The sequence below is a fragment of the Astyanax mexicanus genome, chromosome 12, assembly GCF_023375975.1.
Source record: "Astyanax mexicanus isolate ESR-SI-001 chromosome 12, AstMex3_surface, whole genome shotgun sequence".
Classification (NCBI taxonomy): Eukaryota; Metazoa; Chordata; class Actinopteri; order Characiformes; family Acestrorhamphidae; genus Astyanax; species Astyanax mexicanus.
In genome coordinates, this window is record NC_064419.1 from 17,714,304 (window position 1) to 17,729,087 (window position 14,784).

A 14,784-nucleotide genomic window follows, 5' to 3' on the forward strand; every position below is an offset into this window, starting at 1 on the left:
ATAATGAGCTTGTTGGATTCACTGAGTGATGGTAGAAATGGAATGGTGGATAAAGGCCGTCGGTAGCCAGCCTTGCATCCTCCATGGGAGAGTAGGCAATTCCCCTGGACTTTTCTAAGCTTCTGTGCTTCTCTGAGAAGCCCTTAATTAGAAAGAATAGCAGCCCCTCTTTCACTAGAACCAACAAAGTAGAAGCTGGACTTTCACAAGGTTCAACAGAAAAATTCAAGTGTCCAGGGAAGAGCTGCTTCCAGTTTGTGTGGGAGATAAAGGTGCCAAAGCATCTAGGCAGGCATATGAAGTTTGTGATGTTCCTCTAAAGCATTCCAGAAACATTCTCTGGAAGATATCCAGAGGCAAATAGACGAATCTGCAGCCTTGATTAGGTAGTGGTTCAGAAAACTCGACCTGATATTGCTGTGTTTTATACGCTCCCACCGCTGCCCTGCTAGCTGTCAAGTTACCCACCTTGAACTTGACCCCTAGTGTTTGATCCACGTCTCAAGAGACCACGAGAATCATCCAACAGGCTTTTTCTTTGTGTGTGTCTGACAGTATCAGAAAAGTTAAATGGCAAATAAAATGGCACTTAAATAACTATTACTCTTGTCTTCTATCCTAATTCTGTCTCATCCTTTGTTCATTGCATTATTTACTATGCTAAAATGTATGCACTAGAAGAGCTAGTTCAACTTTTCAAAATTTCAGCAATTATGCTGGGGACACAACAGGCACATATTTCATTGTATTGATATTAATCCAGTAGTGGCAGAAGTGAGAAAACAAGCAAACAAACAGCACTCATTTAGCCCAGTAAATCTTACTTAAAGCAAAATTACAAGAATTTAAACTCACTTTTACTTTGGGATAAGGGTGCTGTGTATGCTCGGAATGCTGGATACCTCTGTGGTGAAAATAACAATTGCTCACAGATCGATTTTCAGACAAATTTATCAACTATAAAAAAATCTACATATAGGGGCTTTGAGCACTCTGCTACAATGTTACAATGCTACAAGATGACCGGTTTAAATCCTGTTTATGCAGCTTGCCATCTGCCACTTTAGCCCTGAGAGAGCACAATTGGCCTTGCTCTCTCTGGGTGGGTAGATGGCGCTCTCTCCCTACATCACTCCAAAGGGTGATATCGCTCAGCACAAGGTGCCTGTGAGCCGATGTATAGGAACCGAGCCGCTGCGCTTTTCTCCGAGCACACTATGATGCTACTCGGCTATGCTGCATCAGCAGCAGTTAAAAAAAAGCAGGTGGCTGACTTCAGTTAAAAAAAAAAAGCTGGTGGCTGACTTCACATGTATCGGAGGAAGCATGTGTTAGTCCTCACCCTCCTGGTGTGTTGGGGCATCACTAGTTATAGGGAGAGTCCTAATGAGCGGGCTGGGTAATTGACCTTATATTAAAAAACCCAAAATATTCCCTCATATAAGGATGTTTTAGACAATCACCACTTTCAGAGAAAAACACACATTTAAAAACACCCAAAAACAGCAGGTAAATCATTGACACATTCGCCTTATATCCTAATACAAAATATTCAGTGTCAGACGAAATCACCTAATATTAAAAAAGTGAAACAGTTCACCACAAATATGGAGAGAAGTACAGAAATCATGAATCCATTAGTCCTGAGTTTTTTTTTCCACTGAACATCAAAAGTCCTGCTCAATCTGTTCAGCAGCAAGACGTGATGAATGACAGAGTGAGACAACTCACTCTCCTTCCTCTTCTTCCTTTTTCACAGTCTTCTTTTTAGTACGGTTTGTCAATCTTTTGATCTTTTCTTTCTTTTCTTCTTTCACGGCGACTTCTTTCAGATTCTGAAACTTCTTCAGGTCAGCACAGAACAATACCTGAGAGAGAGGTAACAAAAAGAGTGTAGGGGATTGTAATGGAGAGTGAGAAAGAGAGAGATAGAGAGATACAGATATTGCAGAGAGAGAACGAGTCAAAAACCGATATAAATCAGAGGGTGTGGTGAAGAGAGTGGTCAATAATAAAACAGTGCCTGCTTTCCAAGTACATACTAAATACTAATGTTATAAGGATTACTAGATTATATATACTAATCTTAACAGTGCAAAGCTGAAAGGTTATTACAACACATACATATAAAATATTGCTATCACAATATATTGCATTGTTTTAGTTTGTGATACAATATCAACATATGGTGTGAAATTTTTATAATTTAATTGAAACATAGGCAATCTAAACTCTCTAATATCACTGCTAATTTGATAGCTAGTAAACCAATTATTAATATACACTAAACCAAAACATAAAAGGAGCACTTTTTGTTTTGCTCCCATTATTCATGAGATGAAACTCATTTTAGAGTGGTGTTTGATTATGGCCAGCCCAAAATACACCTGTGACTGGTGGATGATTTATCTCAGCAAAGGAAAAGTATCAGTAACACAGATTTAGACCCAATTGTGAACTAAATTTTATGTGTACACAGGTAAAGTCTTCATGACAAGTTCAGCTTGTGAAAAATAGGAGTAAAACCAACATTGTTGTGTTTTCATTTTTGTTCAGTGTAATTTAAAAAATGAACATAATTAAAATGTTGAAGGCTGTTCCAATGTGAAGGACCCTCCATATACAGCCAAGAAATTAAGCCAATAGTGATAGTGGTTTCAAGGATGCAACTGAAGTATCCTTCCTGACCCCAATTCTCAGAGTTCTTTTTTTTTTCTTCTTCAAAATTTTCCCATTTTCTCCCCAATTTACATAACCAATTACCCAACCCACTCATTAGGACTCCCCCTATCACTAGTAATGTCTCAACACACCAGGAGGGTGAAGACTAACACATGCTTCCTCCGATACATGTGAAGTCAGCCACCGCTTCTTTACGAGCTGCTGCTGATGCAGCATTGCAGATTAGCTTCACAGCACACTCGGAGGAAAGCGGCTCATTTCTGATACATCAGCACACAGACGCCCTGCGTTGTGGACATCACCCTTTAGTGATGTGGGGAGAGAGAGCCATCTAACCACCCGGAGGGAGCAGGGCAAATTGTGCTTCCTCTGAGCGCCGGCAGCTTGAAAGCTGCATTAGCAGGGGTTTGAACCGGTGACCTCCTGCTCATAGTGGCAAAAAAAATTGTGAAAAAATAAAAAAGTTTATGATTTTCATGTCTCAGTTTTATCACATGGCATTTGTGCGTGAAGAAACCACAAAGACTTCTTAGACTATTTCATATGTGAGACCAACAGTCTACTAAAAAGAAGTCTTTAAAGGACAGTCCTAGCGAATAACTATCCTACCTCGACTGAACCCCCTTACTTTGGAGCGCATCTTTTATTTTTATTTATTTATGTCGCAATGCATTGTGGGATTATAGTGTTCATTGTAACCACACTCAAAAATGTTTATGTATCTTGGACATGTATCTTGAGTAACATAAGTTTTATTTAGAATACATACCGTATTTTTCGGACTATAAGGCGCACTTAAAAACTTTTAATTTTCACAAAAATTGACAGTGCGTCTTATAATACGGTGCGCCTTTTGTATGGATTTTACTCGTCAGGTTGTAAGGAGCAGTAAACACACACTCCGTGCAGCGTTATAGAGAGTTTCAGTGCTATACAGAGTCCAGAGCCGTGCAGCTCCGAGGCTGAGCAGCAATAGCATTAGCTAGATGCTAACCGCTAAGCTAGCTAGCTTATTCACTGAGATCAGTATTATCTAAATTTTACCCGTCAGGTTGTAAGGAGCAGTAAACACACACTCCGTGCAGCGTTATACAGAGTTTCAGTGCTATACAGAGTCCAGAGCCGTGCAGCTCCGAGGCTGGAGCAGCAAATAGCATTAGCTAGCTTATTCACTGTTCAGAGATCAGTATTATCTAAATTTTACCCGTCAGGTGTAAGGAGCAGTAAACACACACTCCGTGCAGAGCCGTGCCGCTCCGAGGCTGAGCAGCAATAGCATTAGCTAGATGCTAACCGCTAAGCTAGCTAGCTTATTCACTGAGATCAGTATTATCTAAATTTTACCCGTCAGGTTGTAAGGAGCAGTAAACACACACTCCGTGCAGCGTTATACAGAGTTTCAGTGCTATACAGAGTCCAGAGCCGTGCAGCTCCGAGGCTGAGCAGCAATAGCATTAGCTAGATGCTAACCGCTAAGCTAGCTAGCTTATTCACTGAGATCAGTATTATCTAAATTTTACCCGTCAGGTTGTAAGGAGCAGTAAACACACACTCCGTGCAGCGTTATACAGAGTTTCAGTGCTATACAGAGTCCAGAGCCGTGCAGCTCCGAGGCTGGAGCAGCAAATAGCATTAGCTAGCTTATTCACTGTTCAGAGATCAGTATTATCTAAATTTTACCCGTCAGGTGTAAGGAGCAGTAAACACACACTCCGTGCAGAGCAGCAATAGCATTAGCTAGATGCTAACCGCTTAGCTAGCTAGCTTTTTCACTGTTCAGAGATCAGTATTTTCTAAATTTAGCACTTTTAATACTGCTGGAGCAGTATTATTAGAGTTAGATGCTAATCGCTAAGCGTTCACCGTTCAGAGGTGAGTTATCGGCCTGTAAGTCTGTGCTGCTTTGCCTGGCTAGCATTAGCTAGATGCTAAGCGCTAACTCTCTCAGAGGTGAGTTTTATCAGCCTGTAATCTGCTTGTTTACCGTGTTAAAACAAGCTACGGGGGACGAATCGCTAGCTAATATCTCACTGTCTTACCAGAACACGCAGGATTACTCAGTGTAACGCTGTCGTTTAAGTTTGGGTTAACTTTACTAGTTTAGGTGACTAGCTAGCGTGCTAGCGGATAGCTATGCTAACGCTGGTGCAGCAAGCCTTAGTGGACATCTGGAAATCTAAGCTTACTGTAAATAAACTGAAGCACGTTACTCACCCAAATAAACAGTTTTCAGGAGAGGAATCTGTGTAGATTAATATCCAGCACTCGTTTGACTTTGAAATAGCTAACGTTAGATTTGTATACTGAGACGCTCCACCGGCAAGCGACCACCCCCGGTGGGGGAAGGGAAACATGGCGCCACCCCTGTTCACTTTGATATAGGCACCCTTTCTAGTGTCACTTAACGCGCCTTATAATGCGATGCGCCCTATGTATGGAAAAATAGCAGAAAATAGGCGTTCTTTGATAGTGCGTCTTATAATACGGTGCGCCTTATAGTCCGAAAAATACGGTACTTCATATTATTAGTGTCAGTAGTCAGCATGCATGTGGGACGCAACCACCATTTAAATTAAAAACATGAACAAAAACATAAAGAAGCATGTTTTACTCACAGAGTGAGCCCAGCCAGCATAGCAGCCCCAGAGCTTCCTGAAGAAATCTCCTACAAACAGCAAGAAAGGTTATAAACATTATGTAAAGCATAACTAAATACCTAAAAATCATACAGGATACAGGATACTGGATACAGCCCACATGTTCATGGACACCAATCTAATGAATGCATTCAGCTAGTTTAGGTTACACACACATCCACACAGCATGTCTAGTCTCTGTTGAGAAATTTTACCAAATGTATAAATAGGATTCTCTAGAGTAGATATACATAAAGCCTATAGCCTGGGGGTGTATAAAACATGACAGCATTAAGCTCTATCTCTTCTTGGAATTATGGTGCACCCTCAAATACGTTTGGGATGAGTAGAGAGTGGTGGACAAGGTGGGGTGGTGATCATCCAATGTCCTTATTGTTAAATACATCCTAAATCCTAACATCAATGCTCTAAAATCTAGTGGAAAGTCTTCCATGGACTGAAGAGACAGTTACTCCAGCAAAAGCCGCTGCGCTCCTCCAATGAACGTCGCCTCGCTTTGCCAAACATTCACACAAAGCAATCCAGACTGTTCTCATACAGAGTTCCCCAATGGTGGAACAAACTACCTTCCACTCCCAGATCAGGAGAATCTCTCACTATCTTTAATAAACTCCTGAAGACAGAGCTCTTCAAAGAGCACTTACTCTCCTAACACCTCTAACAAACTAACTAACTACTTCTAACCTCAAAAATGTCTTTTTCCCCTTAATTCTATTACTTTTGTACTTGACTATTGTAAGTCGCTTTGGACAAAAGCATCTGCCAAAGGTAATGTAATGTAATGCAAAAAAGCAGCATACAGGCTTTCTTATACCCTTGATTTCAGAAAAAAATTTAAAGGAGCAGGTGTATATATAGTGGACCTTTGATCACTGTCACACACTGAATCTTCCACTGTTACATTAACATTATCTACAAGCCCCTATTGTGCATAAAGATGCCCCTCTTTTCATGTGGGCAATGCAAAGTAAAGGATTCAGACAAATCCAGAGTGAATAAATTAAGGATTCCAGGTTTACTATGTGTTATTTCACTCACCAATCTCATTATAGAGCTTATCAGTCAGAGTCTTCTGCCCGTGACCCGCAGCACAGTTATAGTCTCGTTTAGCAATCTGCCACACGTGTGTGTCTACAGGGACAGCTTCAGACTTGTCCAGCGACATCAAACACACACAGTCAGCCACCTGAACAAGAAAAAAAGACATCATTCTGGGTGATTATAGCTGTGCACAGAAATTTACCCAAACTTATTGTGAATAATATCATGATAATAATGGCCTTTTGTTTTGCAACACCAGTGTAACTAAATAAATGTAATTGTAATTAAATGGAAATCTTTTTAATACTTTTTAGTACCACTCACAAGGACACACAAGGAAATGTTTTGTTGCACATATTTAAGAGCTGTTGTCCATCAGATAGACCACAAACCAGCCAATGAACAAGTTTATAATTCAATGAAACAGTAACTTGGCCCCGCCCACTGCAAAAACATTGGAAAAATAACAGATCATTTTTACTCATTTAGATGGATGGATGGATAGATCACATACGAGAATACAAAATATATAAGGGTATAAAGAACTATCTGTAAATGGATCAGTGCAGTAGATGTTGCTAACGGTCATTAAATAATTAACAGACCAAAGTGCAAGGTGCAATGACATTGGTTATAAAAGTGAATCATATGCCATATAAGTAATAATATGTATATGTAATAAATATAAAGGGATTGGAAAATGAAACAGAAACCTCTTGTTTTAAGACTACAATAATTTATTGTCCTGATGGACAGTTCTGGTGGAAAGCTGAGGTGCACTTTGAATTCTGCCGTGATTTGGGCAGCCGTGGTTTTATGTTTTTTGGATACGATCCGGGTTAGCACCGGAACATCCCTTTCAGACAGCTTCCTCTTGCGTCCACAGTTAATCCTGTTGGATTTGGTTCTTTCTTCTTGGTGGTATGCACCAACAATTTGTCCTCTTTTGAACTCCACTTGTCACCCATAATGTTGTGCGCATTGCAATATTTTGAGCATAACTGTGCTCTTACCCTGCTAATTGAACCTATACACTCTGCTCTTACTGGTGCAATAATGTGCAATTAATGAAGATTGATCACCAGGCTGCTCCAATTTAGCCATGAAACCTCCCACACTAAAATGACAGTGTTTCAGTTTCATTGTCCAACCCCTGCAGTTCTGTAAAGTGAATATGTCATGGATAAATGTACTTAAATGTAAGTGAGGTTGGGGAAGTGTTAGTTTAAATAAATAAGTGGTTAAATAATGTCCATGTGGTGTGACTGGGTTAAACTCGGTCGGCAGCAGCATGACTCTCAGAATGAAGGATCTTCTGAGTCTGTCTGTTGTGCAGCTCTGTGACAGCAGTCTGCCACTGAACACACTCCTCTGCTTCATAATTAAAAAGTGTTCTAAATCAATTTAATGTGATTGAGAAAAAAATTTAATCATGTTTTTTACTGTTTATGGATGGTTTATGAAATAAAAAGGTCAATGTTAAATATAAAATATATTATACATAGGCTTCCATGCAATGGAAATAAGAAAAAAAATAATTAATTGGATTTATTTGCTATATAGATATTATATTAGAAAAGTCTCTTTTTCTGTGCATTACAGACAGAAAAGAGCATTGTTTATTTTTTTTTCAATCACAGGACATAATTCAGGTCTGAAAGGGTTAAAGTAGGCTTGCTATTCCTGTTTTTCAACCAATATGTAACACACATATTAATAGTTTTGCTCAAACAACAATGAAATATGTTAGAGACCAGTGTAGAGTTGTGTTTTATATTACATTGCATTTACATTTACATTGCTCCATGCCTACAGTTCTATCTACATTATCTACAAATTCGTAATGAATATACCTGAACCATACCTAGCACCATTCAGAGGCATAAATAAGACCATTGGTTCTGTTTAATTCAGTCTGCCATAAATCAGTTAGTTAAATAAAATTAAAATCAATTGTATTTACTAATCCTAGTATTTTTAAGGACTTTGGAAGATACATTTAGGAATTTATAAAGGATCTGCAAACATCCTAAATACTGTATTGATTTCCAAAAAAACACAGTATTGATTCCTAATGATCAGTTTTATATGTTAAGATTGCAGCCAGTGGTTCCTTTAGTGTTGTGTTTCAACCTCACCCACTAGATAGCAATACTGTACTTTACAATACTGTTTTTAGATCCTATGTTATCCTATGTCCTATGTTAAGTATATATTTCCCAACTATGATTAATTAGTGTTGTCTTAAAAAAAAAGTATAATTGATTTATTATGCTATAATATTACCATCATATCAGTGGCATTTCATTTGTCTTAAAAGGACAATAAAATTGTTTATCGCAATAATTTCTTGGACGATATATCGTCAACCAAAAAATTCTTATCATGATAGGCCTAGGTACAGTAGCTTTAAGAGATAATAGAGCATGCAGTGTTGTGTAGTGAAGTACAAAAACAGCATCGCCACAGCTAAATGAGCAGCTACCTTAAGACCAACACCAGGGAGTGTCCGGAGTGCATCTCTAGCCTGCAGGTAGGGGGCGCTGCGGAGTGTGTAGAGCCAGTCAGGACCGTGGGAGTTCATGATAAGGTGAGCACTCTGCTGCAGGAAACGTGCACGGTACCCAAAACCTAGATCACGCAGACATGCCTCCACCTTACTGTCTGTGCCCCACACACACACAAAAGCAGAAGAAATGTGTCTTAAAACCATGCCAGTACTTAAAGGAGAACTCCGGTGTAAAATGGACTTTTGGTGTAGTAAAACATGATAAAAAAGTACTTACTTTTGATGAAAAGCTCACCTCTGTTCTCCCACAGCGTTCCGAGATCCAGAAATTTTAACAGTTTATTCAAACACCCTTCAGACTGGATGACACAGGGCATAATTTGCCCTGATAAATAGCTTTTTCCACTGTTATCCAAGCTCAAAGTAGCTCCACACCTCCTTGCTTGAATCCGGAGAGCCCTGACATTTAAAACGAGCCATTACTAACTTAAAAAGTGCACAAGAAGCTTATTAAAAACCTCTGTTTACGTCCTATAACGCTAGCTTCAGCTCCGAGCGCAGAACTGAAAATAACATAGACATGTAAATTGCATAGATTCAGCGTAGCCTGCCTTCTGGGGCCGGCTGCTATGCTATGCAGAGCCTATGTACATATATGTCTATGACATTATCCATACAAATATGGTGGCGCACAGAGCTAAAGCTAGCGTTATAGGATGTAAACAGAGTAGTTTAAAAAGATTCTTGTGCACTTATTAATGTCAGGGCTCTCCGGATTCTAGCAAGGAGGTGTGGAGCTATTTGAGCTGGATAACGGTGGAAAAAGCGATGTTTTGGGGCAAATTTTGCCCCATGTCACCCAGTCTGAGGATTGTTTGAATATACTGTTCAAATTTCTGGATCTCTGAATGCTGTGGGAGAACGAATGGGTGCTATTCATTAAAGGTAAGTACTTTTTACTGTGTTTTACTACACCAAAAATCCATTTCACACGTTCTCTTTTAAAGTGAGAATTCAAATTTACCTGCTTTAGTGGTGCATTTTGGTATGAAATGGTCAATTCAGGTTTAGCTCTGTGTCCTAAAATTAAAGTATCAATCTGTCTGTCTGTTACCTATAACAACTTTTTCCAATTTACACATAGTGCCTAAAACTTTAATGGCATTTGTGCCTATGCAATTGCATATCTCTACTTGCTGTATTGGTTAGAATATCAGGCCTGCAGCAGTGTAAGCATGTATAGGAATGATTGTGTGATCGTGATTGCTTGTCTACCTGCCAGTGCCTGTAAGGGGGGGAAGTCGTGATAGTGTGTGTCATCCAGCTTGCAGAGTGGTGTCCCCAGTGTGTTACACAGTCGCTCTACCATGCCCTGAATCCGAGAGATGTGATTATTAGAGCTACAGATGAACGAGAAGAGACACTCCACAGGATCCTGGCGTAGCATCCGCACTCCTGAGACACCAGACACACACACAATCACACATTCACATTCAAACATTATTAACATACTAATCTGTATGCTAATTTAATTAGATTAATTCGATTTTTCTGTTCACATGATTATATGCTCATTCATATGTGTGTTGAAAAAATGCAAAATGGTGATTAAGGTTTTTTATTTAAAGGAACACATGAAGTCAATCAGCTAATGCAGGTTCGGGAGATGTTAAGCCAACATTGCTAACAAACAGTGGACTTAGACTTAGACCAATCTCATCTCTGTCAATACATGACCAAGAAGATCTCTAAACACACTGAAAGAATATCCAGATCTTATTTTTTTTTTGCACAATTTATCTGGATAAGAACCCAGCATGACCTACTCTTCATTAAAATACGCTTATCTATTATTTAAGACATTTAAAAATGTTTAGATTTCAATTTCGAAGTATGAATATTCTTAATATGGATGCACTAATATGGGAATTCTGGGCCAATGCTGATATTACACATGTATATATCTGCCTGTGTTGTTATACACATTTATAACTTACAGAGAAAAGACAAGCTAACTGGTCCTTACATAGAGTGTTCACAACTTTCAATGCTCTTTTTTAAATTAACAGATAAAAAAAAACAATATATTGAAACTGATAAACAACAAATACAACTAACTAACTGTTGCTTGGACCTCTTCCAGCATACAAGACATACACCAGTCAGCAAGTATCAGTTTGAAATATATAGACATTCCTAATTCATAATGATTAAATGTTCATGACTTTATCTTGCTATTATAATATCATGATTCCAGTGTATAATACAATTATCTTAAAATGAATATAATATAATGGTACCACTTTAAAATAAGACTACCTTTATAAAGGGTTTATAAATGTTTACATTTAGTTGATTATGTATTAATGGTTACTAGTTAGGTTGTAAATGCCTTAAAAATCATAAATAATCAGTTATAACACATACGTAGAAAGGGCAACAATGACCTGTTGTTTGCCGAATAGTGAACCCACAGCCATCTATATTGTTGCCCTTTCTTCATATGTGTTATAACTGATTATTAACGATTTTTAAGGCATTTACAACCTAATTAATAACCATTAATAAACTAATTGTAAACCATTTATAACCCCTTTATAAAGGTAGTCTTATTTTAAAGTGGTACCAATATAATCCATCACAATGATTTCTCTTGTTAGGTTAAGTCTAAAATAAATGTCTGTAAGTGATAAATCACCATAATGTCCCTTACGGTGAATTTACACTGCTCCGACGCGACAACGCACAGCGACGGATCCCATTCATTTTCAATGGGAAGCGCCGCCTCCGTCAGACGCAGTCGCGCGGTGCATCATGGGTCCGACGCGTCGAGAGCGGGGGATGCGATGCGATGAAAAGTTGAGCCGAGCTGAACTTTATGCAAATGAGTCCGTCCAACGCAATGCGTCTATCCAATCAGAGAGCAGGTGTTGGCCTGTAACGCGTCCTCAGCGCAGCGCATGAACAAATTTTAGTTCCGCTTTCAAGCGTCCAGAGAAGCCTGGAAGAGAAGTTTCAGGCTTCCCTGTTCTTTATAAAATCCCTGCTGATTCACAGGGACTCTGTCAGCGAGGAGAAAGGCTGCTGTGATTGTTGGAGTCTCTGGTGGGTTTTTAAAATATTAATATGTAATTTAATTGGAAAAGTTTGCTTTTGTCCGCTTATATAATGCTCACTAGACAGTGTAATGAAGCTCATTCAAACATTTATATCTATAAAGACACATTTATATTTATTAATTATTGGAAATAATAATAGCTTATATAAAAAGCATTTCCCATTTATTAAAACGATTTAATTGGACGACGCAGGGAACGCCTTTGTCACGCCCACATGCGACCGGTTGGAGGGGGGTAGTGCGACCGTGTGCGTTGCCGCGTCGGAGCAGTGTAAATTCACCGTTAGGCTGGTTTCCTTTCTCTAAGATTAAACAAGCCATGAAGGAAATGTGACAAAATTTAAATAACTACAAACCATTTAAACTGTAAAGAAAATTCTAAATAATATAAAAACCTGCACTGTTCATTGTGCTCAAATAGCTCAGTAAATAATAAAATAGACAAAATGTGTTTGAAAGCTTTCTGAATCTTTCTTTCTTTGAAATGTTGGTGCCCAGTCAGAGGACATTATGCCTGGTATCTTACCTGTGAAGATGTGCGCTGTCTGGCTGAAGTGTTGATCTGCATCACTCCACTCTCTGTACAAATCTCCTAGCTTAACATCCAACTGGAAATAGTCTCTCAAAAGTGTTCCCGCCTTCTCATCCTGCTCAGAGCTCACAGCATCTAGGTCCAACTCATCCTCTTCCTTTTTTACAGTAGACACTTGTTTTAATTTCTTTCCTGAGTGCTGTGGCCCCACCTCGGCTTTGCGTTTCTGTCCATTAATTAATGCTGTATTTCCAGGATTACTGTAGACATGGTACCATAAGGTATCTTCTGTCTGAGTGAGTGTCCACACTCGTCCCCCCATCACTCCTGTCCAGTGGCCTTCTCCTGTTTCACGCCATCTAGAGGAAATTGAGAAATGAAAAATGAAAGCAGGCTTGGGAGAAGTTAATATCCCACAAACTAAAACTGTTGGTCAAAGGCCAAAGTCTTATTAATTGATGTCCATTACTTTTTAGGTGTTTATTCTCCAAAATACAGTGCAAAACTAAAGAAGATATTGGTAACTGACATTAAAGCAATGCTGTAAATTTTACCTGAAGCTTTGTCCACATCCCAGTGTCAGGTCCAGCCGAAGTTCAGAGCGCAGGCAGGGAATGGAACGCCATGCTTTGGCCCCCACAGACAGCAAAGCATGTTGGGACATCCTGCTGCTGGATCACTCTTAGACCATGAGGAAGAGGGTGGTCTGATAAATGTCTGATAAAACATAACAAGCCATTACAGTTACAGTTAGATTTATACTATATTATATATACTATAGTCTGTACAGACCTCACTATGTGATTGGCTGATATTGTGATCCTATGAGGGTCACACACTTCCAGTAAAAGAAAATAAAAGATTATAAAATTATAAAATTGTAATGTATTACAAAAAACACAACCACTTTTTTAGTTTAAACTTTGGGGAAGGTTTTAATATGGTATGAGTAACTAACAATGATAGGATGCCAAATATGTTATACTAATGCTCTGTTAACTAAGCGTATGATGGGTACTGAAGTAAGGGAACAGATTATATGAAGTCCTGTATTCTGTCAAGTTCAAGATGCTTATGGATTCAGTGCTGAATTAAAGAGTACTCAATCTGTGTTTAATAGTGTTTTACTAAGTTAAAGATGCTTAGGGATTCAAAACTAAAGAGTACGTATTAACAAACATATACTTTTAGCATGGATGTCACTTTAAATGATTGCTATTTAGATTACAAGCTATATAAAGCATACACTGAAGAACGTGAAAACATATATGATGAGACATCATATGTCCAAAAAAAAAAAAAAGAATTTGGAAACCTCTTCTAACTAGTGCATTCATCCACTAAAAAAGCATTTTCAATAGAATTTATCAGACAGACCAGAAACAGTCAATCATCAGTTAGAGGAGTAGATTATATGAAGTTTGGGATGAGCTGGAAAGGCATTTTTTGCTAAACTCCAGAAAGTGTTATCCAATATCAGTTACTTTTCACTTTACGACATTTCAGCACAGCATATTAATGGAATTATGAATAATTTGGGTTCTAAACTTTCTCCATTAATCAAATACACTTTTTTTTACTAGTGTTCTGTCTCTGGTCAGGTTTTTAAAAGGATGCTGAGATTGCAGCATGTTGTGTTTGCCTGATATTGTGCTCTGTACCAGGCAACCTGGGGTGTGAAAATAGGATTGGTGAATAGGCAGTGGGTCAGAGGGATCAGAGGATAAAACACAAACAATTCAAAGATCATACAGGCTGAAGCACTGCTGTCAAAATATAAATTGTCAGTGTTTAATTTTGCATGTTTCCTTAATAGCTTATCACACATCCTGATAATTTTTTATAGAGTTATTATATAAAACTAAACACAGGTTAATTGACTTTATTTCTTGTAGAAGAAGAAGGTTGGGATAAGCCTGTGTCTACAAACTTCTGTCCACATGCTGTAGTGCTATCTATAGTGTCTGCATATGTTGTGGGAAGTAGCTAAGCTAGGCTATATGAGCTTTACTCACGAGTCAGCGTGTAAAGAGTCTTTTCCACAGTGACGAATGAGTGAAGGACCCTTGAGCTGATTAAATTCTCTGTACAGTGTTCTCTAAAGCGTGTTTATTGGCTTGTCAGTTATTTTTCATTCTTTAAAGATATAAAGTTCATTAAATCTTAGTCAGACTGACTGATGCAACTCATGTGCGACGCCCTCGTTCACTATGCTAGTCAAGAATTACCCACGTCGCTACGAGAC

The 14,784-nt window shown here is 38.6% G+C and overlaps 1 protein-coding gene across 1 annotated transcript; it reads right to left on the reverse strand.

The window, feature by feature from the left end:
• Positions 1-801: 801 nt before the first annotated feature.
• ogg1 (8-oxoguanine DNA glycosylase) lies at positions 802-14,765 on the reverse strand. The gene is made up of 8 exons (XM_007247960.4): positions 14,555-14,765; positions 13,094-13,256; positions 12,534-12,898; positions 10,165-10,344; positions 8,866-9,044; positions 6,378-6,525; positions 5,298-5,347; positions 802-1,868 (listed from the first exon to the last, which is right to left on the reverse strand). The coding sequence occupies exons 2-8, from the start codon at positions 13,201-13,203 to the stop codon at positions 1,728-1,730; spliced, it is 1,173 nt and encodes a 390-aa protein (XP_007248022.3). The 5' UTR covers positions 13,204-13,256; positions 14,555-14,765; the 3' UTR covers positions 802-1,727.
• Positions 14,766-14,784: the final 19 nt, after the last annotated feature.